The sequence below is a fragment of the Agelaius phoeniceus genome, chromosome 3, assembly GCF_051311805.1.
Source record: "Agelaius phoeniceus isolate bAgePho1 chromosome 3, bAgePho1.hap1, whole genome shotgun sequence".
Taxonomy (NCBI): domain Eukaryota; kingdom Metazoa; phylum Chordata; class Aves; order Passeriformes; family Icteridae; genus Agelaius; species Agelaius phoeniceus.
The window spans coordinates 111311031-111337877 of NC_135267.1; the positions used below are offsets into that span (position 1 = coordinate 111311031).

The 26847-nt window shown below is 44.1% G+C and overlaps 2 protein-coding genes across 5 annotated transcripts in view; one reads left to right on the forward strand and one right to left on the reverse strand.

Moving 5' to 3' along the window:
* Positions 1-990: 990 nt before the first annotated feature.
* On the reverse strand, positions 991-13651 carry CRNKL1 (crooked neck pre-mRNA splicing factor 1). Its single transcript, XM_054629084.2, has 14 exons — positions 13517-13651; positions 13169-13321; positions 12532-12623; positions 12273-12431; positions 11790-11956; positions 10772-10950; positions 9992-10162; positions 8530-8721; positions 7316-7375; positions 6444-6524; positions 4894-5133; positions 3651-3752; positions 2210-2458; positions 991-1243 (listed from the first exon to the last, which is right to left on the reverse strand). Exons 1-14 carry the CDS (start codon positions 13562-13564, stop codon positions 1076-1078), a joined length of 2061 nt encoding a protein of 686 aa, XP_054485059.1. The 5' UTR covers positions 13565-13651; the 3' UTR covers positions 991-1075.
* An 8-nt stretch (positions 13652-13659) lies between these two features.
* CFAP61 (cilia and flagella associated protein 61) overlaps positions 13660-26847 on the forward strand; it is a 91079-nt gene continuing 77891 nt past the window's right edge. Inside the window, exons 1-7 of one of the 4 annotated variants that reach the window (XM_054629417.2) lie at positions 15701-15852; positions 16506-16656; positions 18319-18395; positions 18788-18855; positions 19867-20008; positions 24099-24231; positions 26190-26343. In XM_054629417.2, coding sequence (XP_054485392.2) covers positions 15710-15852; positions 16506-16656; positions 18319-18395; positions 18788-18855; positions 19867-20008; positions 24099-24231; positions 26190-26343 — 868 coding nt within the window. In that variant the 5' untranslated portion in view covers positions 15701-15709. Of the gene's footprint in view, positions 13842-14744; positions 14852-15696; positions 15853-16505; positions 16657-18318; positions 18396-18787; positions 18856-19866; positions 20009-24098; positions 24232-26189; positions 26344-26847 lie in introns of those variants that run through there. The other 3 variants (XM_077176177.1, XM_077176179.1, XM_077176178.1) reach the window with 3 other exon arrangements.

A 26847-nucleotide genomic window follows, 5' to 3' on the forward strand; every position in this document is an offset into this window, starting at 1 on the left:
TAACAATGGCTCTTCCCGGGCAAGACCCTGTGCCTTGCAGCCCTGCTGCTTTCTGGAGAGCTGCTAAAGCTCTCTGTGCTGACACAGACAAGATGCTCACCTGAGCCCCTGCTGACAACCTCACTACTGGCCTTATCAAGAGAGATAATACCAGCAACTGACACAGTATGCAGCAAAGCTGGCAAAAAAAGAGGCAAGGTTCCACCTTCTAAAAAGGAAGGAATTCCTGGGAAATGCAGTGCTCAGAGAATGAAACAATACAAAAACAAAGAAACAAACAAACCTCTCACCACACACACAAAATAAAAGCCACCCAAAAAAAACCTCACCAAAATATACACAAGAAAACAATCTTAGCACCACTGAAAAATCTGTAACAAATTCAATTAAATGAAATTAAAAAGCAGAGATAGGGAGTAGGACAGAGGGAAACATCAAAATCAAGTGTGAAAAGCAAGGGGGCAGGTATTGAAAGAGGCAAAACAGAAATGGGATTTACAATGTAATGGGGTGTGGGTCAGCAGAAACACTCAGAGATGAGAGGGCAGGGGAGGGGAAGCACGTGTTATTAGAGGTGCAGGTGGGGCAGAAAAAAGCTGCTCTGGCCACAGCTGGACAGGTCAGATCTGGACAGGACAGTGATGCCCAGCCCAGAGCAGTGACACAGCTCAGCTGGGGTCTGCCAGCACATGGAAGTGCTCAAACACAGACTGAATTTAACGGAATTACTGGAGAATTCATCAGGGATGATGGCTGGAGACCTCTCTCTCACTCAAGGTTGGCTGCCCTGGCACAGTGCTGGGAGAGGCTGTGGGAGCCTTGGACAGGTCCTTGTGCTGAAAGTGAAGTCACTGCCTGGTTCTCCCAGTTCTCCTGTCACTGGTGCCAGCTGCAGAGCCCTTTAACTGATGGACACCTGCAGGATTGTTAAAGGGAATCCACCCCAAGATGGTGCTCTTCTTCCACACAAAACCCATCTCAAGTCAGTAATACTAAAACTCTCCAAATACATTTATTTATCACCGATGAAAATACTGTACAATGGCCCCAGAAAGGGGTGGGGAAAAGCAAGGCATTAAGTCTGGCTCTCATCAATGTCCTTGTCAGGATCCATGGCTGCAGCTTCGCTCTCCTGCTGCTGCTTCTTCCAGAGCTTTGCCATAGCCAGGAGTTTGAGGTTGGGCTGATTGGCAGTGTCTTCTGGGAAAATGTAATCATAGTACTCCTCCCATCCAGCATCAGACTAGAGAGAAAAATACCACAAAGTGAGTTTAATTTGCATGTTAACACTGGCCATTAGGAGGTGCTTCTAACAAGAAAGAGAAATTAGAGTGTCACTGTAGGACACGAAAAAACCTGTTCTCAAGGTGACAAAAGGGAAGTTTAATTTCTGACTCCAACATTTATAGATTTCCAAAAGTGACAGTGGATTGCAGGGTGAAAGTGCCACCTCTCCAATGACACTGGACAAACCAACAGTCCATCAAATTTCTCCTCTTCTATAAAAGAATGCAAAATGAGAGGAATAGCAGATTTGTCTTTACAAACAAGCCACGGGTCTGCTGGTAGATAAAACTAGCACTGGGAGAGAAAAGAAACAATGGGAAGGATTCCACTGATTGATGAATGGAAAAAGATATTTGATTTTACAAATAAACTTTAGGTTTGCTGATAAACGAAGTAAGACACTGAAAGATGAAAGAAACAATGGCGAAGAAAAACCCCTAAATTCTGTAAGAATTTAAAATTAAAAGGGAGGGTTGTACATTAGAGGGAAATCTTTGGGATCAGGCATTGCAGGAAGTCTGTACCTCTCAAGTACCTCAGCCAATGGGGAAAGAGAGAAGGGAAATGTGGCTGGGAAATTGGGATAAAAAGGAGGCTGTGTCCTCCAGAAATTGGAGAGATCCCAGGGGAATGCCCCATGGCCTCTCTCTTTATTTGAATAAAGCCAGAAAGGACTCCTCTGTCTCCTTTTTGGACATAAACCTCTGATGTTTGTGGATTAATTTTCCTAACAAAAACAATAAGGTCTTTACAGAAAGTGCGTGAGAAAGTTTGTTACAACAATGTAAACATCAGAAGGCTTAGAAAATCCTAAAAAGTCAGGGTGATATCAGAGAAATAACAGAAAATTAAAGCCCATGTTTGCACATGTGCACAAAGCCACCGAGGGCTCGCAGCCCCGACTGCCACCATTTTTCCTTACCCCATCTTCGGCCTGCAGCTTCCTCCTCTTCTTTATTTTCTCAGGCATCAGTTTATCTATCCTCTCCCTGGTGGCATCAGTGCCAAACTCCTCCTCGAAGCCCCTCCAGGACTCGAGCAGCATGACCCTCTCCTCCTTCTCCTCGCAGCTGCGCATGGCCTTGTTGGCCTCCTCGTAGACCTGCCGGCAGCGCTGCAGCCGCTCGCCCTGCCCCGCCGACAGCTCAAACTGCGCCAGGCTGATCCACACCTGCGGCACAGCACACGCAAACACAGCTCCAGCCTCTGCTCTGCGCCACCACGCGCAGGGCACAGGCCAAACACAACAAAGCAGCAATAAAAAATAGAAAAGCAAAGATCAATGCCAGCAGGTGCCCAGAAAATAATTTTTTTCACGCAAGATTCGCCCCGCTTCAGCAGGACTCGGTGACGGTGTTCACAGGAGTCCAAGGATGAGGGAAGAGATGAGGATCTGGTCCCATGTTTCAGAAGGCTTGATTTACTACTTTATAATATATATTATATTAGAACTATACTAAAGGAATAGAAGAAAGGATTTCATCAGAAGGCCAGCTAAGAATAGAAAAAGAAGGAATGATAACAAAGGTTTGTGTCTCGGACAGAAAGTCCAAGCCAGCTGACTGTGATTGGCCATTAATTAGAAACAACCAACATGGGCCAATCAAAGATCCACATGTTGCATTCCACAGCAGCAGATAACCATTGTTTACATTTTGTTCCTGAGGCCTCTCATCTTCTCAGGAGGAAAAATCCTAAGGAAAGGATTTTTCATAAAAGATGCCTGTGACAGGACACAGCATCCATGTAAGGCATGTGTGTGGATGCCATGAGACAGAGAGAGAGAGAAACAGCAAGAGTTTCTCACAGGGGCTTGTGAGAACTTTTAGGGAGTTGTAAGGATGTGATAACTTGTTAAGTATGAACAATCTGCAGGTAGTGTTTTTCTACTTTGTCTTTCTGTTCTCCTCAAGGATGGTGTATGAGGAAGGTGTTTTTGTTAGTTTGCCAATCAAACAATCTGAATCTATCTTATCACTCTATAAAACCATGTGGTTCTCTTTAATAAAGCCTTCTCTTTCTCTCTCTACAATACTGCCTCTCACCTGTTCCTGTGTCATTCTCAGCACAAGAGTGACACATGTGGATCAATTTCTTGTGGCTGTTTCTCACAGATGAGAAATCTGTGTGAATTTTGTCAATGACAGCACCAAGCAACACTGGAAAATCACAGTTTTCCTTGTAAGGTTTTAGCAACCAAAGCTGCTCAGCGAAGAGGGCTGCTTGGAAAAGCTTCTTTCGCCTGAGATAGGCCTGTTGTTGTATGGAATTCAGGAATTTCCCTCCCCCCTTTAGAGCCTGAACCTGGGCTGATGTGAGCCCAGGCAGCTCAGGCTTCCCCTGTCCTGGGTGCCCATACACACCTTGACGTGCTGTGTGCGCTGCAGCAACCGCCGGTAAAGGTTCCTGGTCTTCTCATACTCCTCTTGCTCAATCTCAAAGTCAATGTAGGATTTCCAAAGCACCTGCAACAGAGAAGCCTCTTATCATGGCCATTCCTTAGTGCACTGGCAGGGGAAAAGAACAGATAAAGGTAAAATTTCCCTGAGAAAATGTCACCGTCGTATTTTCTGAAAAATCCCCTCACCAGGATTTCTTCTCCTGGGAAGCTGAGAAGCCTCAGGGGAAAAAAATGAAAACAATAATTATCTCATTGCTTCTGCTGTGTTTTGCTGCTTTGGAATGTGGTTTGGACATTGTTTACCAACTGGTCATTATTTCATTGGTTTCATGGGAATTGGTTTAACTTAATGACCAACGATGTCCAGGCTGTGTCAGACTCTGGAGAGAGAGTCACAAGATTCATTCTTAACCTTTTAGCCTTCTCTAAGTATCCTTTCTCTATTCTTTAGTATAATTTAGTATAGCATTTTATAATATAATCTAATATAATAATAAATGAGCCTTCTAAGAACATGGAGTCAGATTCAATCATTCCTTCCCAATGATGGGGAACTCTGAAAATACCACAAGAAAAGGTTAGGGATCAGATGGTTTGGCAGCACAGGCTGGGATTAGGGCTGAGCAGCACCAAACCTGGTGCCCTTTAACCACTCACTTTCACTTCATGTTTCATCTGGTGGATTATTGACATTGAGAGGAATAGGGGATTTGTCTTTACAAACAAGCCGTGGGTCTGCTGGTAGGTAAAATTAGCATTGGGAGATGAAAGAAACAATGGGAAGGATTGGAAAAAGATATTTGCTTTTATAAATAAATTTTAGGTTTGCTGATAAACGAAATTAGACATTGAAAGATGAAAGAAACAATGGGGAAGAAAAACCCCTAAATTCCATAAGAATTAAAAATTAAAAGGGAGGGTTATACATTAGAGGGAAATCTTTGGGATCAGGCGTATCGGGAAGCCTGAACCTCTCAATGTGGAAAGAGAGAAGAGAAATATGGCCAGGAAATTGGGATAAAAAGGGAGGCTGTGTCCTCCAAAAATTGGAGAAATCCCTGGGGAATGCCCCATCTTTATTCAAATGAAGTAAAAGGACTCCTCTGTCTCCTTTTTTGGACATAAACCTCTGGTGTTTGTGGTAACAACACGTTCATCAGCCACACTGTGCAATAAATACCTTAACTGAGTCCCCCCCTGCTCACCTCGGGCATGTCCAGCCTGGGCTGGCCAATAGCCAGCTCATAGATGGCCCTGGCACGGTCAATGTCCCCAAGGATGGTCTCCAGCTCAGCAAACTTAATCCAGGACGTGCAGTTTTCCGGTGCAAACTCCAGGAATTTTTCATACAATTTTCGGCAACGGTCAAATTCACGCAGCTGTAACTCCAGCTCAATGTAGCCCTTAAACAGTTTGTTTTTTGGGCATTTTCCTATGGATGTCCCCTGTTGTGCATAAAAAAAAAAAAACAACCAAAAGAGAAAACTCTCAGTGATATTGCAGGAAAATAAAATCCCCACTTGATTTTTTAAGTGTTTGAACTACAACTTGTTTTTCTGCACAGTACCAGCCTGTACCAGCCTGCCAGGTAAGCAGTTCCCAAGCATCTCATAAAACAAGTGACACCAAACAAACTGTGGCCCCACACTGCTCCTCCTGGCACAGAGAATGGCTGGAGAGGTGGAGAATAATGTCTTTACAAAGTACCTTCTTTCTGATGCACCTCAGTCTCTGAAGAAAACTGTCTATCCTGAGCCAAGCTGGGAGAGGCAATTCTGGATTCCCAGTCTGGGAAACACTTAAAACAAGAGTTAAGAATGGGCTATACCTGAGACAGGCTATAGTGAACTTGGCCTTGGAGTCACTTCTATAGAGAATGTGGTTTCTGCTCCCTCAAGCCAGTGTGAGGTAATTTGAGAGGAATTCCCTCACCACAATTCTGCACAATGTTCCTACATGTTTAGTACCTTGGAATTTATGAAAAATGGAGGAAACCATCACTTGGGATTATCAGTTTGGTCACTGTTATGGGCCTCCAGCTCTGCAGATGTCACTAGTATTTCAGAATGTGCTCAGTTCTTCTCCGTGTCCCTCCATCACTGTTTGGGTGGAAACTCCATCAGTTTGCTCTTGAAAGTCAAACCACCCCAACTGCTACCAGCACTGGCTTTCTCTCAAAATGCCTGATGCTATCCCTGAGCTTACTAAGAATATCTGAACTGAAAGGAAAGGAAGTTTTTCATTTCAAAAGATGCCATTTCTTGCTGCCCCATCACACCCTGCTGTCCCCTCGTGCTGACATTCAGAGTGAACCTGCTCAGCAGCTCCTGAGCCTGCCTGAAATCCCTGGGATTGCTTCTGTCAGCAGCTCTGACTGGCACACAGTTTGGCAGGTCCTAATTTCCTAGAGGCAAACCTCCCATTCATCTACAACGCTTTTTAAAACACTATTGTTAGAGCAAGTATCACTGCAAGCCATCAGCAGCAGCTAAGAACTTGTAAGAGCACTGAGCTGATGTGGGTGCTCTGCATTCAGAGCAGCACTTTGTCGTTTCTGCCCGGGGCTAATTCATCAGAACAAGCTACATTTCTTTTTAAATCATACATGACAGTAAATGCTGGCCCCTGCAGACTTCTTGGATGCTTTATTTTAAGTGGATTAAATCAGCAACTTAAAAAGGACAATTTAAGATCTTTTAATGCCGTTCCTGTGTTACTATTAGTGAAGTCAATTATGGCTCTGACAAAAGCTTACCAAAGCCCTTCTGGCAAGGGGGAGGTTCTTCTGTCGAATTTCAAACTGTGCATACAGCAGCCACATTTTAGCAAATGTAAACTGGAAGAAAAAGAACAAAGTGCTATTTAGGCTGGAAAGTCAGTATGTAATACTGTACATGTTGCTTAAAAAAATAAGCATTCTTTCTATACAAGACATGACTGTTACTGCAGGTAACTCATTTGAGGTAATCTCATTTGATCTCAGTGTTTTCCTGCTGAAAGGTTTAGGGTTCATTATCTACTCCTAGGACAGGACAATATATTGGGGTGAAAGCAAAAAATGGCCAGGACAGATGTCTTTCAAACCACAGAAAATAGTTTTTAAACCAATCATCAAAGGGCAAGACATAAGCTATTGCAAAATCAATTATTAGCCAATCAGCTCTCAATAACTAGAGATTAATCTGACACTCAGATGACATAATAAATAACAAACTAGAAAAAGAACATGAACATGGATTTTCTGACATTCCAAGTCAATGCAGTTGTAAAGGTTTGGCCACAGGGATATTTTAGAGTTCACAAGCAAAAAAATCCCCACAAAGCCCCAATCCATCGGCCTTGAAGACCGATTGTAATGGGGAAGACAGACCTGAAAGCTGTTTTGTCAAACGCAGGTGCCTCAGGGGTGATGACCATGGAGGCCCCACTGGAAAACCATTTTGGAAGGTGGATGTTTTGAGAAACTGGAAGGGATAATTGAAGTTTTAAGCAAAGTCTTCATGAACCCACAATCCAGCCGTTTGGAGCTGCTTACATTCCTGAATATAAGGGGGGGAAGAGATCTAAAGGATCTTAGCTAGGGCATTTTACCCCAAAACTCAAGCCAGACTGATGGAGGAACCATACCTTCTTGTGAGGCAGGAGCTCAAGGCATGCCTGGTACACCTGTCTGGTTCTCTCTGCATCCTGTAAGAACAGGCAGCATGTGAAACACTTTGTTAATGCTGAGATCATGCTGAATTTGAATCTTGCAGTGACTGCAAAACTGCAGAACAGTATCTCAGTCAAGCTGGTTAGAATCAGCAGTGCTTATCTACTTAGTTTGCACAATTCAAAGGTGGTAGCTTCTGAATCAACAAGACTCACCTTTTCAAAACAAGGTTCAGTGCTAGGAAGCTGGCAATAAAACAAGGAGTGTCCCAGTTGTGGGAGGAAAAATATGTCTTTTCCTTTAACAGACACTGAACAGTGTTTCATACTTAGAGCAGCTCTAATGTTCCAATAAATACTTGTACAGCCTCTAAGGTCACAATAGCAACAATGTGGCTGCCTCACAAACAGCTTTTGTTAACTATAAAACTATTTCACAAGTTCACGTAACAGTCTGCCATGGGCAGTTCAGCCAGGGCCACCAGAAATCCCCACTCCTGCTTTTGTTATCAGTGTGTTTCTGAATGAATTGGGGTAAAACAAGTTTGTTTTTTCCCCTCTGTGATAGATGAGTAATGCAATGACTGACTCTCACGATTAATGGACAAATATCATTTATATAGGTTAAGAAAAGTTTATAGGTTATAGGTTAAGAAAAGTTTATAGATTATAGTTATGTTGTACCCCCTCCTGTGGTTATCAAGGGACAACTAGAGTTGGAACATCTGGGAGGGCTGGCTTGTCACTATGGTGACATCTGACCTCCAATCAGGATTTGAGGAACAGATCTCCACCCCTGGACAGGGAAGAAGGGGTTGATGGACAGAACTTTGGGAGGGGTTAAAGGCTTAAAAAGGAAAAACTTCCATTGTGTGGGTGAGCACATGGCAGGGAAAATCTTTAGCTCCCAGCGCTGTAACCTTTCTTCTTTATTCAGTCTTCTGTTGTATTTTTGATAAGGTTTAATGAACCTTCCTAAACAATGAAAAGCGAGTAGCTATTTCTCACACCTCCCTTATGGCAGGAGAGAAAACTGGAAGAGGAAAAATCCCCTGTATTTAAACAGTAAATCCTGTACCATGCTACACAAAACTAGTAACACTGACAATACTTAGCTCTTGATTTACCTATTAAAACACCAGCAGCTATTTCCTATAAGGAAAGGGAAACCCCATATTGTCACTACTTGCCTTTGCCTCCAGCTCCTCATAGAGTGCATAGTTAATCCAGAGGTAGATGTACCTCTTCCAGTGGCGTTTCTCCTGGATGGGGGGCACGTTGGCAATGGCTCTCTCGTACACCTCGCGCACGGTCTCGGCGTCCGTGTCGCTCTCCACCAGCCGCAGGTAATCGAACCACGCGTCGTAGTTGTGGGGGTTTGCCTTCCAGAGACAGGGGACAGGGGCAACAGCAAACAAACTGCAGTCACTACAACAAACAGAGCCTCATCCTTTGCTTAGATAAGTAAATTCCCCTTTAAATTTCCCCTTTAAAACGGATCACTGGAATGTTAACGAAAACTGTCAGTCTTGGGGATGCTGATGGTGGAGCTTTTGGGTCATAAGTGACTTTGCTTTAAATTTTGTTTTTATGATGCCCTCAGCATTGCCTCAATGAAGGCAATCCAAGTGTGAGAAGGGATGAGGAGTGATGAAATGCTTTTGGGTTATAACTGACCTTGCTTTAAATTTTGTTTTTATTTTGCCCTCAGCATTGTCCCAATGAAGGCGATCCAAGTAAAGTGTGAGAAGGGAGGAGGAGTAATGAAACGTGCAGTGTGGACTGAACAGCAGGCAGGTGTGTTAAAAATAGGTTAGAAACTCTTGTAAAATAGTTGATAATTGTTAAGCGTGTACTGTTAGTTTGGTTATTGTAAAAGGGGTTAAAAGGGTAGTTATAAGAATTATGATACTCAACATACTGTTGAACCTAAGTAAAGTGCACCCCTCCCCAGGCAAAACGAGCCAGCCTGGACAGAACTGTAATGCGCCAATCAAGTGCCTAAAACCTTCATGCAAATGAAGGATCCAAAAAGAAACCAATCCACAGGGACAGAAAACAGGATAAAAAGGGCCATCTGACCCAGGCAAGCAGTGCTGCTCCAGCTGGAACCTCGGGGACATGGCTGCTGAAACAGCCCCAGCACCGGCACTGCAGCATCCTCAATGGGAATGCTCCTGCTCTGCCTGCAAGCCCCCTTGCTTTAGGTCTTTCTTTTTATTATAATAAATGCTGAAATCATTTTAGCACTAGGAGTTTGTTCCCATTTTTAACAGGTGTGGCACAGGTGTTTTCTCACAAAAAGGTATTTATGCACTGATGAGGTGTCCTGAAATGGATATTCCCTAACTTAAGTAGTAACTACAAGCTAAACTGCATTATCCTTAAGGGTACCAAGCCTTGAGTTCAATCCAAAACCCTCACCTGCACAATCTAGATTAGAAAGCAGAAACAAAAAAAGCAGTGAATGCAGATACCATTCTCTTCCCCAGGGATAGAATTTTGGCTCTAAAATGAACATTCCCTTGGTGTTTTTTGGACCGATTTTCAAGGGTAACTTGAAACTCATCAGCCTTGATATCACAAAATACTTGTGTCCCTTAAGCACCAGCTGGCTGTACAGTGAGTCTGCAGGGTACCTGTCCCACATACCTTCACCTCCTCCTCATACTGGAATCTCCTCTTGCTGACAATGATGTCCTCAATTCCTCTCCTGTCTCCAAACTTCTTCTCAAAGATGGTGTAATTCTTGAAGAGATTCTGGGCATCCTGCTTTGGAATTCTATCCAAGGCATACTTGTAGATAACTCTCACTCTTTCAAACTGAAAATATTAAATATAATTAGAAAAATATTTACAAAGCAATTTCTGTCCTCCCTGACAGTTTTTCAACAAACTTTTGGGAATATTTAATAGAATACAGAACTGTGGGTCATCCTAAGGTAAGCAATTGTTTTAGAACAGGACTAACACAGATCTCTCTGCTGAGTAAACTTTGAGGGGGAAAAAATAAACCTGAAAATGCCAGTCCCCATCATCTCTTATTCATTTACAGGTTTAGAATATTTAAACCAATTTAAGAGGTTGTGGTTTGGGGTTCACAGAATGTCTTTAATTTCAAAACAGCCTGGGAACCTCAAAGACTGTGAAAAACATCTGGACCAATCCAGTTTTCTATCATGCAGACCCAAAACCTCTCAGAACTTCTCCAGTGTGAGGATACAGGTTTGAGCAAATGCTCTTGGTCTTGGCAGATCCCCCTTAGAGTACATTTTATTGATGTCACCAAAGGCAACTAGAGGTGAGCAAAAAACTGTCCCCCTAACTCAGACTGCAGTCACAAGGTGCTGGGAACCGCAAGTATTGCAGTGAAGGTTAAATGCCTTTGATACTCAAGGAGAAACACTGGCACGACTCAGATGAAGACCTTACCTCTTTCTGGTTCTCCTCAAACTTGGCAAAGGCCACGTACAAGTGCTCATCCATGTGCTCCTCCCCAAAGAACTCCACTGCCCTCTCGTACACCTTCCTGGCGTGGGCAAAGTAGCTGTGCTTCTCCTCGAAGCGCGCGTACTTGATCCAGTTCTTCACCTCGGGGTGAACCAGGACGAGTACAGCTCTTGTTAAGGAAACAGCTCTCTGCCTGAGTGGCACATCCCATGCTGGGCTCCTCCCAGGGACATCTCCCAGCATGGCACACACAGGGGAAGAAGCTGGGAAGAAGACACTGATAGGTATAAGCATGCAAAAGGTTTTGTGCCTTACTTAAAAAGGGATAAGGGTCAGTGCGACCGTGTTCACAAGGGTCTCAGGTTGAGGGAAGAGATGAGGGTCTGATTCCATGTTTCAGAAGACTTGATTTATTATTTTATTATATATATCTTACATTAAAACTATACTAAAAGAATAGAAGAAAAGGTTTCATCAGAAGGCTAGCTAAGAATAGAATAGCAAAGAATGAATAACAAAGGTTCTGTCTCGGACTCTCTGTCCCAGCCAGCTGGGCTGTGATTTGCCATTAATTAGGAACATCTAACATGGGCCAATCACAGATCCACCTGTTGCATTCTACAGCAACAAATAATCAATGTTTACATTTTGTTCCTGAGGCTTCTCAGGAGGAAAAATCCTAAGGAAAGGATTTTTCATAAAAGATGTCTGCGACAGGTCAGGGAAAATCTGAGGAGAAACCCAAAACAAAGGATGGCTACAAAAGCTGGGTGCATGAGCAGTGCAGTTGAACAGACTCTGTTATGGCAGGACCCACAGCCACTGCACTGCATCTGGAGGCTTTCCCTAAAAATGCTTTTAACACCTCCTGCTGGCTCATTCTCAGCACACCACAGGGAAAAGGAGTACAGCAAGGTTGCTGGACACGGAATACTTGGAAAGGAAATAAAGAATGGAGATCTTAACCCAGTCAGGAGTCACAAGGCTCTGGAAAGGATATATCTCTCATAAATGCTTCGTGCTCTGTCCACCTCCTTGTATCTGAGCTCAAAGTTGATGTAGGAATGCCAGGCTTGCTCCTCTGGCTGCCACTCCATCCACCGTTCAAAGACCTGGCGTGAGCCAGCGACGTTCCCCAGCATCTCCTCCATGTACGTGTACTTGTACCTGGGCAGAGCAGATGGAGTTTCTGCAATCACATGGTGAGCACCTCCCTTCAGCGATTTCTGGAGTGCATCCCTGAGCTCCCCTCACCCCAGAAACGCCTGTAAGCACAGCAGTGACTGGCAGCACCCAGGCACACCAACATCCTTCTCTCCCAAGGTTCCTGACACTTATAAAGTACAAAACCTTTCCAAAAGCTTCAACCTTCCTCCATTTTTTTCCAGACTAGCCTAAAGACGTGGAGAAGCAGGATAATCTGCATAACCCCAGGGGGGTTTTTGGGGCTAGAAGGGGATCTCAGTGCTCAGCCACAGTATACCAGAACTGGTTCACCCTGGGCAGGGTGGTGATGGCCCGGTCCCAGATGTTCCTGGCGTGGTTGACCTGGCGGTTCTTCATCTCCATCTCGGCATATTTGAGCCAGAGGGTGACGTTCCTGTAGTCCACATCCAGGGCACGCTCGTAAATGGAACGGGCTCTGGAAAACACAAGCACAGGGCAGGTAAAATGTGCCTCCCAGGCTTTGGTGTGGGTCTAAAAAGGTTTGTAAGAGATGCCTGCAGCTGCAGCATCGTTACCTCTGGATTTCCTTCAGGCTTTCCTCCCATTGTGCGTACTTTATCCAGTTACTGATAACAGTCCTGTTCTTTCTGATGTTATCTTCAAAAGTCTGAGAAGAAAGTTACATCTCTAAGTCAGAAATCCTTCTGCAGACCCCATTCACATAAAAAATGGCTTATGGGGTATTATAACATATATAAAATGCTTCCTTTGCTTAGGCATTTTCAAAGCAAAAAGCCAAGTAAAACTATGGATGAATCTGCACAAGCAAAGCAATTATTTCAAAATAAGATCTATAACTCAGCATTGCTGTAGTGTTATTTACTTTGTTTGTTCATGTTTTTATAGTGGCTGGCCAGATACTGCTAGTAATGAAGAAAACAACTATTAATTGTGTAAGTAATTACCCTTTCAGCGTTCTCAACATAGGCACGGGGGAGATGTAGCTTGCTACCAGATTTTGTCAATCAACACATCTCTAAATTGCAGGCTCTGCTAAAGAGTAGCATGAAAGAGGAGTTTTAAAGAATTGGTGTCTACCTGGAAAGTCTACAAGGAATAGGAACTACATCTTGTTTAAGTTAAAAACAGTAGAACTGTAGTGCTTTATGTGAGTGTCGAGATTAAACCAGTTTGTTTGTTTTTCTACCGTACCTTCCTCTTCCGGAGTTTATAGTCATTTAGCTCTTCAACATCTGTGATCTTCTGCTGCGGAGGCGGTGGGAGAAGCTCGAGTTCCCTCTCCTTTGCCTCTCTCAGAAGCTGCTCCGCTGTGATCTGAACTTCGGCGGGTGCTTTGTTTTTCACCTGCAAGGCAAATACAAGCGGGGCTCGGCTCACGTTTCCCAACGCAGCACCGAGACCATCAACTTCTTCCGGCGCCTCGCTACGCGCGGTGCCCGCCGCGAACGGGGCCGGAGCCCGCCGGAACGCGAAGGCCCGGTGCGAGTGGGGATTGAGGGGGATTGAGGGGTCCCGGGGGGGGGGGTCCCCGCCGCCCACCTTAGCCACTTTGGGGATGCGCTGCTTCCCAGCCGCCGTGGACGCCATCTTGCCGTCGCTGTGCGCGCAGGCCCCGCCCCGGCGCCCCTGACCTCACGCAGCACCGCCCATGCGTCGTTGCCGCGGTAACGGCGACGCGTCCCCGGGCGGCGGCGGCGGCGGCGGCGGCGGCGGCGGCGGCGGCGGCGGCGGGACTGTGCGTTCCGTCCGTAGGGCCGCCTGTTCGGCCTGTCTCGTCCGTGGGCTCGTCTGTTCCATCTGTCCCGGTCTTTCCTGTCCTTGGGACGCTCTTTGGCCACTTCGCTCCGCGCCGGGCACAGGGCAGGTGAGTTCCCGGCGCTCCGCGGGGCGCCCCCTGGCGGCTCGGCGGTGTGGGTCTGTCCGCGTGCGGGGGCGTGGCCCGCCTGCCTGAGGGGGTCGCTCGCGCCCGGGGGTCCGTGAGGCCGCCTCGGGGGCTGTCCATGAACAGCCCCGGTGTCCAGCCCGGGTGTCCAGCCCCCGGTATCCAGCCCCGGTGTCCAGCCCCCCGCCCAACACCGCGGTACCGCCCCCGGTCTGGCCCCGCCCCATGCTACCGGGGGTGCCCCTTAAGAGCCGCCCGTCCGCAGCCTTCTATAGCTCCTTAGAGCCCTCCTGAGGTATGTGTGTGTTTGGTGCGTTTTAGGCTACAAACTCCAAAAAAGCCCGCGTGGAATCTTATTTGTGTTTTAAGAGTGTTTGTGTGAGGAGGTGGGAGGGAGCTACTCTGAGTTCGGGAGGGGACCGCCCTCCTCTGCTCCTTCTGCTGGCCGTCTCTGGGATCCTGCTCAGCGGGATGAATGCGGGAGCTGCTCTAGGAACAGCGCATTTCCTTGCGGGAAGGGTACATTTTTACTGTGAAAAGGCTGGTTTTGCTGTCTGCGGGAGCGTTTAGGTGGAGATGTGGGTGTATTTTTGGGGTTTTTTTGCGTGAAGTTAAATAATTGACTGTGAAAATGTGGCAAGCGGTTTTCCTCAGTTGAAGTCATCTTAGTGCGCTAAACCTCAGCCGGTGAATGGCCCTGTAAAGTTCATGTTAGTTTTCATTTGTTAAATTGACGCGTGTTTGCGGGGAATGTGTCGCTTCAGGTTAATTTCAGGACCGGCGCTGGAATGTCCTGTTTGTCTGTGAAAGATGTAGGCGTGCATGTGACTCTATCTGTGTTTAAAAGGTGCGAAAATCTGCGTTACTTTTGGTTTTTCGTTTTAGTTGGGAATTGCGGTGCCTAATAACTGAGCATCACTTTTGCATTTGGAGTCACTGTTGGAAGCGGCTGTTGCGTTTGGCAGAGCGCTGAGATTGCTCTGCTGATCTAGGTGAGTTGGTTTAGGCTTTTTTTTTTCCTAGTTGGTGCTGCTATATTTTCCACATCTATTTAAGAAATTGCGGGGGCCATTGTTTGGTTGCTTTATTTCACGTGCCTGATTGCTGGCTGCAGTGCTGAGCAGAGACACGCAGCTGAAGGGTGTTAGACCCGAGGGCATGGTCACAGGTGCTTGGAGGATCTACTGCCCCGTGTGTTCTAAAGTTTCTGGAGGGATCAACAAATCAGCTGTGCCTGGCACATTTTGTCAATCAGAAACCACAAAAATAAACCCACTTTTTTAAAAACTTCTTAACTTTTTTTTTTTTTTTCTGCATAGGAGAGCAGTAGAACTCTGACTAGCCACAGAACTTTGAGGTCCTTCAGAAATTTAAGCCCTGCTGTTGACCTCAAAATAAATTCGAGGAGTGGTTTTGGACAAAATACATTTAACTCACCTGAAGCTGCTGTTTAATCGGGAGGCTGTGTCCCTGATTGTTTGCAGCTGAGCCTCCTGACTGCCCACAGCTGAGCCTCCCACTGAAGGGCTTTGAGTTTGAAGTTCTTGGTGATGAGCTGGTTGGCATGCAAATGAATAAATAGGAAAGCAGCTGTAGCCTATTAAAACAATTAATTTCCTCTGTGGGATCCAGACCCTAGGAGTGATTGCCTGCTGCATTTCAGGTGTGCACTGGACGGGCAGTGCAAATCTGTGTGGAGGTGTGCAGGAACCAGGCACCAAATCCAGAGAAGCTGCCCCAATTTAGAGTTGTTATGGAAACCCCCCTGAAGTGACTGTGTCAGGCAGGGGGTGGCAGTGGGATGGCTGGAGCTAGCAGTGTTTTCCTTGGCTCTCAGGGCAGCTGGTGGGATGGCCACAGTAACCTCCTCAAGTGGAAATACAGAAGCAGTCACTGTCAGAAGGACAGAGTCACGGGATGTCCCAGCCATTATCAGCCTCTTCAGCCCTGTCACAGAAGACGTCTTTGGAAGGATGGATGTCACTTATCTCTTGTAAGTAATGGTGGTTTTGGGTTGTCACCTTTTGGGAAATTATGCTTAAAATGGCAGAGAACATTCTGAGCCTTGACATGGTGTGATATAGTGACTTTTTGTGCCGTTTCTAAAAATGGTAAGAAAATCTACCTTAATGTCTGTCCACGTACATGACTGTGCAAACCTGGGTCTCTGCCATGGTGGACAAGGTTTAATTCTATATTAGCTTCCTTTTGTAAAAGCTCAGAAGAAATGCTGTCAGAAAAAAAAATATCAGCAGACAGGCTGTGTGACAGACAGGTACTGGTGAGTCACTCAGGTTTTTCCCCCCTTAATAGTAAAAATCCCAGATAACAGCTGTTTGGGGAAAAAAAGAGATGTGTGAAGAAACATACAAATGGAAGGGAATGTTTAAGTCTTGCATCTCAAATTTACTAATATGATTGAGGATTTGAAAATCCACCTGAATTTTACAGTGTTAGAACACAAATATGTGGAACTGAAGCAACAATTCTAAGTTAGCATGTGGATAATGAAGTTTTATTGAGGCCTGATCTTGGGAACCCTCTTGAACATGGCTAATTTTGCTGTTCCAGCAGGCTGAATTCACAGTCAGTCACTTTTCTATGTGGAGTTTCTTCAACTTGTGCAAAATTAAATTGTTTTCATAGAGAATTATCAAATCTTGCTTTGACACTCTGCAACGAGAAGAATGAGGTTATAGCCCATGCTGCCTTTCTGGACTATCCAAATTGGAACATCACTGATCAGGCTGAATGGGAACCATTCCTGCATGAAAACTACCCTAACAATAAATGCACTGTAAGTAAATTGTGTGATTTTAGTTGAGTTTTCATTTAAGGCTCAGGTATAGCAAATACACGTGGGTGTCTACAATCTGTTTCCAGTAGATTTGAGGCATTCTGAACACAGAAAGCGATGGAGTCCTGGTCAAACCCTCATGCTGACAAGGGGAGCCTTAGTTCTGCAGTGGACTTTGTTCAGTGCTGGTGGGGAGACTGCTGCTTGTGACTTTCTGGTAGGATCTACAGACTAGAACCAGGCCCTTATGAGTTTAGCACTCAAATGCTCCCCCATCACCAAGTCCAGCTGGGAACTAGATTGTGGGATTGTTGAGAAAATAATACAGAAAATGTTAAACCCCAAGCACTCTGAGGTATGCAGCACATGCTATAATAAGGTGTTTGCAGTGCTGCAGTTATCTCTGGGCATTTTGTTCATCAGTTATCTGGAGCATTCTATTTTCCTGGAATGGAGTTTATTTGCTAAAGTAGGTGTAGAAGATTTAGTGTTTTATGCTTCCACATTGGCAGAAGTTCTGAATGTTTTCTGGGGTATAACTTGATGAGATGTTGTTGGTAAGCTGTAGGTTAAATCCATGCAGGTGTGCTTTTCAAAACTGAGGTCATCTGAATGTTGGAATTCTGTGAAGTACAGTTGACCTGTCTTTTTCCTAGAGTACAGAAATTATTTCAGGGTCTGAAGTGGGAGTTGACTTGTGCAGAAAGGAATACGTGAAGATGCTGTACTGGATTGTCTGGTTACCAGCACTATTCAGAAACAGTTACAGTCCACATCTGGCTTACTTGGTGTCCTCTCAGACCTCTATAGTAATATATTTTTCTATTTCTTCCCTTTGCTTCTAAAAAAACCAAACAAACTATCTGATGTTTAGGGATGTCTTCAGATGTTTATTACAATAGCTTGTTGTCCTGATGCTGGTCCATGTACTGCAGCTTCTATTGAAATCATTGTTGCTCTTAAATTGCTGAAGTTGTTGATGCCTCTAGCTATGGTATTTTATTCGAACATTATTCTATTCAAAAGATCCCAAGTTTTCCATTTAAAGTATTTTTATCTACAGGCAGACCTTCCCTGACCCAGCACATGTAATTAATATGCTAGAGAGCAGCTGATTTAATAGCCCTTGCCTTTCCAGGACAGGGGTTTTCCATGTTTACTGGAAGTGCACAAGATAAAGGTGTCTGTTAGTCTGCCCTGTTTCTGCCTGGTAAATGTGTGTCTAATAATGTCATCTTAAAATATGTGATGTTTCTTACTACCTTTAAAAAAAATCACTTTAGGATTATGAGAAGCAGGTGAGCTTTTGGTTTGAGGCTTTTTTTTAACCCTAAAAGAATGTTAGACATGTGTTGAATATTTAATGTGGTTGAATGTAGTTAGTCAAGAATTAATAGTGTTCAATATGAAATGTACAGTGTATATTGCAGTCAAACAATAAAAAACTGAGTAGAAAGAAAAAACATCGCAGAAGCACAAAATCATATAAAGCACTTTAATCACATAACTTTTCCCACACATGCTTTGAAGTCACTTTTGTCTATTTTGCTGCTCCTTGAGTGCAGATCACATATGTTGGAAATGTATATGTGTACTAGTACTTGGGCTGATGGACTAAACATGAGCTGCATGGTGTGTAGACTTTCACTCCTTATTTTGCAGCCCTTGAACACACTCTTTGTGCATCTCTTTGTGGCAAAGGAAGGTTATGCAGCTGGATGTTGCCAAGAAATTGCTAGGTGAGTTCCTGTGTAGCCTTGGGTGGTGAGGCACATGCCCTCTCCTGCTGTCAAGTCAAGCAGTCACATCCAGATGCCCCATCAGAGATCTGCCAGCAGAGGCCTGATATCTTAAATATTTCACCACTGGAAAACTGCTATAAAAAAGAGGATGTTTGAAATCTAAAAATTGGGAAATTTGAAAGAAATAAGGCAGGAAAAGCCAGTCAAAATTACCCAGATAAATTTCAAGTGATGTTGTTTGTCAGAAATGTTTTAATTGTTGATCCATGTGGACTTATGAAGGAAGGTTAGAGACACTGGAGAGAAAAAAAAAAGTATATATTTAAAAAGCTAGCTGCTGTCTATCATTGAGTGTAATAATGAAGGACTGAATATGTTTATTTGTCCAGGAGAGCTTTCATCTTACTACCAGAACTGCAGTTTATACTTCTCTTTATACCAGCTGAGAAGAGGTTAGGTAAGAGCTTAAAACTGTTTTATTCTTGAAGTGAGAGCAATTGCAAACCTAATTAATATGCACTGAGAGCTTCTTGTGGTGTTCTTTTTTTAATACTGAGGAGAGTTATCAGTTTCTAGACATGTGAAAAACATAATCTAAAAGTATCTTGTGAAGATCCCATGTGCAAGAGATTCCATGCTCACTCCAGCAGCCATTCAGCAGTCTGTTCTGTCCCTGCAATCTTTAAATTTGCCAGAAACAGGACGTAGAAAGGAGTAAAGATCTCAAAAATCAACACCTGCAAGTTTTGTGGAGATTTCTGGTTGAACAGAGCCAAGAGACTTGAAATTGGGCACTTTCTCTTAGCCAAGCCAGTGTAGATTGGAAGAGGACACTTTGGTGAGACTCAGAGGGGCTTCTGGAGACATAGAACAAAACTTGGATTATTTCCTCTAGAACAGAGGTACAAAAGTAGAGAATACTTGTTAATCAGAGAACAGCACCAGCTGTGGAATTTTGGTCCTGAATTCCAACTAATAAACCGAGCATGCACTTAATTGAGCTGAAAAGGGAGCTAGAACTTTTCTGATATGCTGGTTTCTAGAGGTGTTGGTTCCTAGTTGCACTAAAAGACTGTAGTGGTGTGTCAACTACAGTAACCAGGGCTTGAATTAAGGGTTTTGTCAAATCCACCCAGGCAACCAACATCAGCTTTCCTTCAGCATTGTGAGTCCTGACAGAGGTTCTCCAGAGGCATAGAGAATCGGCTGTATTCTTCTTATAGGGGTTGTTTTCTACCAATTTCTGATTGCTTTGAAGCTTATTCAGGTCTGGAATGCTGGATTAATTAGATAACTTTTGTGATGATTCTCACATATTTATGCTGCTGTCATTTCAGCCTCATTGCCTAACTTAAAAGACTTGGAGCATTTTACTATCTGTGGTTTTAAGTTTGAAACTCCATTTTCCTCAGGCAGTTTGCTGCTAATTTAAAGCTTGCATAATGAAGTTTCTCTGTTGCCCTGACAGGTTTTAGCCACTCAGAGCTGGACCTGGGGGATGCCTTTGAAAGGCTCGTGCCTGCTCCAGGCTCACACGTGGAGAGACGTTTCACCTTGCTGGCATGCCCGAGGCATCGGTGTCACCCACAGCTGTACGTGCGCCAAGCAAGGTAACACAGCTCCTTGATCCTGCTTCCCTGAGCACATCTGGCTGGGGGAAACTGAAGCATTTTCCTTGTTTGGTTAGCAGCATCAGTAGCTTAGCTTGGCTGCTCTAAAACAATGCTCTCAAGCGTTGTTTTAACCAAAGGAATGTGTGCTTATAGTGATTGGATAGAACTACCATCAATATGCTTTTGCTTTGTGTGATTGGTCAAAAAACTTTTAAAGGAAGTTGTAACATTAAGTTTCTTTGTCTGCTGCCTGGGATGTGAGCTGACAGCATCCTCCCATTGTCATAACCATGTAATGAGACTGATGCTGGAAAATAAAACAGCTCAAGGCAGTTCCCAGCAGTCCCATCCCGTTTGTGATTTGTACATAGCCCCCATCTGGTGATAGTTTTCTGTGATAACCAATCTAGGTAGTTCTAGGATTATGCTGGTTTTGTTCTATTTCATCACAATATGTATTTTTTTCAAATGCTAGTTAGCTATGTAGGAAGACTATTTTTTTGTCAGTGATGTTTATTCTGTGATCTGCTGGCTGAATTAGACTGCTGTTGCCACTCTTGGTTTTTCCTGCTATGTGTGTTCTGCCTGTGCCAGTGTTGCATCCAGGACATGAGAAATGCCAAGTTTTTGACCCAGGGGCCTGGAGATTTTCCTGTTGTTGCTGTGGAGATGCTTCCTTGTAGCGTGGTTGAAATAGAACATGCATCCATCAAATTTTGGGTTACTTCTTGTCCTCTTCACTGTGGGAAGACTGCTGGTAGGGTAATGTTTTATGAAACAGTAGTTTGATTTAACTCTGATTTATTCTGGAGTTTTTGCAGATAGTAAATATAGGTGTTGCTTTGTGGCTAGGTAACAGAGATGATTAAATGAGCATTTCTGATGCCTACAGTGGAGACTGAAGTTTAGGGAGCAGTGTATTCCTTGGAGACACAGCACATGTTATGGATGTGGGGGGGGTCTGTACTGACCAGCACCTGCAGATGGTGATGCTGTGTTGAGTGTGGTGTCTGATTGGTAAAGCCATGCCATTTATTTATCATTTATTTATGGGCTGATTTGCACTGCCAGCTTGGACTGCATTCTGACAGGGGCCTGTCTCTGAGAGGTGTTTTGTTGTATATATTGAATTTTACCACATGGGTCTGAAGCAAATCTGCAGCTTGTGCTCTTCCTGTTGCTTGACTTTTGAGCATTTTAAGGAAAAGGCCTGAGGCCTGATCTTTGCTGCTTCACGTCCTCCTGCTGTGCTCTGGATATTTCAATATGCTAAAAATCTCTCTCATACTAACTAGATGTACAGTTCCTAGGCTTTTTGACTGTTTCTTTTGAGTTCTCACCTATAACTAAATGAATGGACTTTTATCTAGAGAAGGCATTAATAGGTCAGTTAATGCCTGAAGATTAAAAGTCTTTCCATATGTCTTGGTTCTGACTATCATGTTTGTCTTTTTTTTCAGTTTAAGCTAATTTTTTTTTTGTGGTCACTGGATATTGTCAATCGAAGTGTTCTTTTGCGTGGCTGGAAATGTCACTTAGGCCATAGCAATATTCCTGATAAGAGGTGCCATCTTATCTGGGATTTTGGTAGTTTGTTATAAAAAATAAAAATAGCTTTGGTATTAATAAAAAATTAACTGGGAAACCGGTTTTCCTCTGAAATTACGCAGTGGTGATACAAAATTCATACTCCAGTGTTGCCTGTCAGTGGATAACAGGTAAGGCTAATTTCCATTTGCAGAAGGAGCTCTGCCTTTCCCTTCTCTCTGCATTCACCCTGTGCTTCACTGGCATCCATAGTAACAGTCAGTGGGAGCCCTTAGAGACTCCTCTGTGGATGTTGTCCACAGCCACCTGCCTAGCAACATGTTCTGGGGCAGTGAGAGGAGATTAGCCTAATCTCTGTCCCCTCTTCCCCTGCTCACAGAGAGGGAAAAGCAGCTGTAAACTGATACTTTGTTTAAGCATCCATTTCGAACTTACTGTCTGTCTGGCCTCTATAATGAGAGACATTGCAGCGTCAGAATGCAGCCCACTAAACTTTGATGTTTAAGGTTCGTGCTGGTGTCTTGTCCAAATCCTGCCATTCTTGGGTTTGTGCCCTGTAGGCATGAGTCAGATTTGCAACTCTGTGCTTGCACTCGCAGTAGAGGAATTTTGTGGCATTTTTATATTGGAAAGCTTACTGGGGTTTGGAGAGTTTCTTTACTTTGTTAAATGTTGTGGTACTGGTGGAAGATACTAAAAGCAGAATAAGCAAGTTAAAATGGGTGTGTTCCTACAGAGTAGTGTGCAGGGAGTTGAATGGGTTTGTGCAGAGTCCCATTGACTGTCACAGGGTCAGTCTTAAGGAATTGCCATCTGCACCTTTGTGTGTGATCCTATCCCGTGTCCCACAGAGCAGAATGACATAAGGCACTCAAAACACCTGGCACAGCGTTCCATTTGGAGGGGGTGTGTGTCTGTTATGGACTCCATGAAATAACAGGGTTCAATTAGGATGATACAGTCTCTTCCTGCTACCTTCTTTGTTTTTTTGAGGTTTGAGAGTTTATTAACAGATTTGCTGAACTAATTAACTGTGCTGAGGTGGTGATGTTCTGATAATAGAAAACCTCACTGCAGATTTTCCCTTGGGATACTTCCTGTGAAGGAGATGAGGGTAACTACTTTGGTTTGAGGGATAAGGAATGAGTTACTGTAAATTTTTATGGAGTTTTTATTGTTGCTGGAGCTTCATTTTAGTTGAGGGGAAAAAAAAAAGGCAGGAACAAGGTCAGAATCCAAGAGGTCCCTAGCCTTGGTTATAAAGGTGGCCTTATCCAGAGGTCACATCCATTCTGGTGTGCAGGAACAGCAAAAGCATCCAGAGACCCCCTGACCACCTCTCCTGGGCTGGAGTCAGGCAGTGCTTAGGAATACAGTGTTTGATACAATGAGAAACAGAAGCTCTTTTGCCTGTGTTTTCTTTAAGGCTCCTTCCAAATCCAGACACACATAAAGAGTAGCACTGAGAATCTGTTTGTTGTTTCTGGGTTCCTGCCTGTGTGGAGAGCAATGATCTCCAACTTACAGGTATCACATACAGGCATGGGGGACCCAGTGGGACCCTGGAACACAGCAGGAGTTTTCCTCAAAACCTCGGGAAGCTCTTGAAGTTCCTGGTTCTCCCTGGTGCATCCCAGACAAGCGAGGGGAGCGCCGCGGGCCGGTCCCGGTTCCCGTGCAGCAAGAGGAGGAGGTTTGCGCATCCTAAGGAAGCGAAGGAGCCGCTGCCCGTGCCTGGCGGGGCCGCCGGGTGGCGGCAGAGACCGCGCGGGGCTCCCACAGCCCCGGTGTCGCCTCCCGGGGCAGGAGCCGGGTGTTCCTGGCGTGTCGGTGTGATAGCCGAGGTAGCCGCCTGCTCCCGGCCCAGAGCAGGGAGGGTTTCCCCTGCAGTTTGTTGCAGTTGTTCCTTCTGGCAGCCCAACGCAGGCGAAGTTTCCTCTCTGCTGCTTTTGGCTGCACCACTCAATTCTGGCATTTTTCCGAGAGATAAATACAAGTGGCTTCATGTTATTGATAGCAGTTGAGTGCTAAAGGTGGTTTGCCACCCACCTTTGTGCCATAGTCTCAGCATGGGTGACTCAGGAATTCTGTTCTGATAAAAGTGCTGGTTTTTCTTATTCAGAGTTACATTGACCCTGGCTATAAATAGCAGTCTAGTGGGAAAGAGTCTTTGTTGCCTGTTTAAATAAAAATCCATGTAGGTTGGGACCTGTATGAGTGCTCTACTACAGTTGTAGGAGGGTGAGGCTGGAAAATCTTGAGCTGGGATTCCTGTATATTTTCTTAGGGCAAGAGAAGCATCTCCACTGAGCAGTGCAGATTTTGGTGGGTTCTGCTGGCTGTTGGGTGTGATTGTCTCTGGTGCTGAGACTCTCACTTCAGTGTGCACTGGGAATGTGTCCTAGGTGAAGTGATTTGTAGGTGCAGGCTTTGGAACAAGTATTTGTAGTATTTTTCCATATGTTAATGGATTAGAACAGAAGTACCAGGGCCTATTAATGGCAGAGCCATAGGACATTACCTGATCTCTTTTTTGTAGGATGGAAGATTATGATGATCTCATGCTAATCTGGACACGTCAAAGTGATACTCTGAAGGAAACCTATGGTGAATATCTCCTTGTTGATCTCATAGAACGTGAAGGTGAAGAAAATCAGGCAGCTGTTTGTGAGGTCAGTCTGCCATGACCTCTGATTTTGTCTGATCACAGCCTTAGTGATGTCCTGTGTGACAGCTCACTCTAGCTCAAGGGATAAAAACAGCAGCCCACCTGTGAAAAGTAGAATTCATGCTCTGTACCCACACAGTGAGTGCCCTTCTCAATGTAGTTTGTGTCTGTCTCAGGAGTGATGTTTCCAGTTCAGAAATAAAGCAGCAATTCCCAGTAATTTTCAAGTAATTTGGACAGACTGTCTTGATGAAGCCATGTTGTCATTTTAGACATTTGCATTATAGCTGACCTGTTTTCATTCCCAGTGCAAGCTAATATTGCATGTGAAAATGAGTAGCCAGTAATCCTTTCACAGTTTTAAGTCCTGTAGATAATTTTTCTTTCTTTTGGCTCAAATTTTTGCTAACATGTAGGCAAACCCAGGAATTAATTTAAATAAGAAAGGAGTGGTAATAGTTCTCCTGCTGAAAATTCCTGTTAAGATTTTCATGTGTTGGTAATTGTGCATGGTAGTGCAAGCTGATAGGCAATATAACCTCCTTAATTCCTGAAATCTGCTTTTTGTGGCAAATGGTTTTATAAAATTGCAACATGTAATCACTGCCATTGGGAGCCAAATGGGAAACAATGCACCATTAGTGTAATGGCACATTGCAGAGGGCTGTTGCTATAAATAAGACATTCCAGTGGCGTGTTCAGAGCTCAATGTGAGACCACCAAAAGGTGTTCCAAGCCCCAGTTTATCCCAGCTGCCACTGCCACGGTGGGCTGGGAAAGCACCTCCACGCAGACCATGATGGATGCCAGCTTCCCCTGTGGAGAAGGAAGCTGGCAGCCTCTTTTTGCACATATGGTAGATGGATTGGTTAATCAGCCTCTGCTGAGCCTTGGGCCTGAAATTACACAGCAGCCAGGCAACTGTGGCACCCCGGCTTTGTTGGTTACGCAAACAAACAATCACTTGTTGTTTGAGGGCAGAAAAATTAAACGTCACACTTTTTCAAGTCTTTATTGATGTGCTGATAGCTTGATAAAACAGCTGTACAAATCCAGCATTTGAGTTTTCATTAGGTTTATAAAGGCTTTCATTATGTGTATTGAGGAGGAACAAAAATGTGTTTTGATAATGTGTTTCACCAGAAAATTGCATACACTACTAAAAATTTGAGCGCTTCCTTCTTCTAGACTTGTCCCAGTTAAAGCCAGAAGCTCTCCAGCATGCCAGTTCTCCCTGGTCCCAGTGTGTGTCATGCTGAGGGCTGTAGCTTGCTAAGAACTCCAGCAGCAATCAGGCATCCAGAGTACTGTGGGTGCCAGCATTGCAGGGATCCCATCACTTTCATGTTTGCCAGAGCATTTGGGTTTTAAGACTAGGTCTTGGGTTTTTTTCAGAACACAGAAATATTTGGGGGTTATAAGTGCTGCAAATAAGTTGTACTGCATTAGGTACTCCTTATATTATACAGAATTGATTTCTTGAGTTAATTTCTTAGGAGAATTAAATACACCCTTCAGTTTGACCCCAAATTGGGTCTAAATCAGTGTCCAGTAATGAGCCAGCTATTATGGCTAACTGAATGCAGGTTCTACTTCAGCTGCACTGTAACTTTAAACAAAATGATACATTTTTGGAAGTATGTTGTGTATTTGCCATAGCAAATGTTTTACTGAAACTCCAGGTCATTATTTGGCCTATATATATATATATATAAACCTAACAATCCTGCAAGTCATAGCTAAAAAAAAGAATTAGAACATCTACTATAGAGGTCCTAGTACATATGTTACAAGGAAAAAATAAAAGATCTTTAACTTTTGCTGAAATATTTCCTTTATAGTTTTCCATTATGCACAGTCAGAGATGGAACATAAAAGTTGATGTTTCAGAAATTTTTTTGTTCAGTTTTTTTTTGCTTTCCTACAATGGCAGGTTCATGTGACATGGCTTTTATCTTCCAGGTTGGTGGCACTGCAGTAGGATTCATGAGCTTATGTTCTGATGTGAACATTTCCTTGTTTCAAGAGTGTTTTGACTTGGGGCCTTTCCATGGGCTCTGTAAACCACCTCCTGAGGATATTCTCGAAGTGCCACGGAAGCTAAGCGTTCAAGGAGGTATCTATATTCTAAAGTGCTAAATAAATACAAGGTGTGTTCGTGTCTAGCTTCTGAGTAGGTTTTGCAGAAGGTTGAAAAAAGAAATATAGGTTTACTAGGAAGAAAACACAAATTAACATACCTGGCTTTGAAGTAGGATGCCTGGTGTTTTTTAATTGAGGAGGGGAATTTTGATAGCCCTGGTCTCTGACTCAGAAGTGATTTTTGTTTGTGAGGAGCTGGCCTGTACCAACTGTGGGATAAATTTGGGCTTGAAGTTTCAGAAAGCTGTTGTGTGGTATATACTGTCTATCAGATACAGTTGTGCTGCTAAAGGAAGATGTGATTGTAAAATCTGGTGGTGAAGTGAGGTCTGTTGGTAGCTGAGCAGCTGGCTAACTGTGCCTGTTCCATTGTCCTGTTGACTTATGTCATCTTTTTTCCTGGTGGTTCAGCTTCTGCTCTTTGCTTATTGTTTGCGGTCTCCCGGGTTACCAGATTTTGGGAGATCAGGGACTGTCT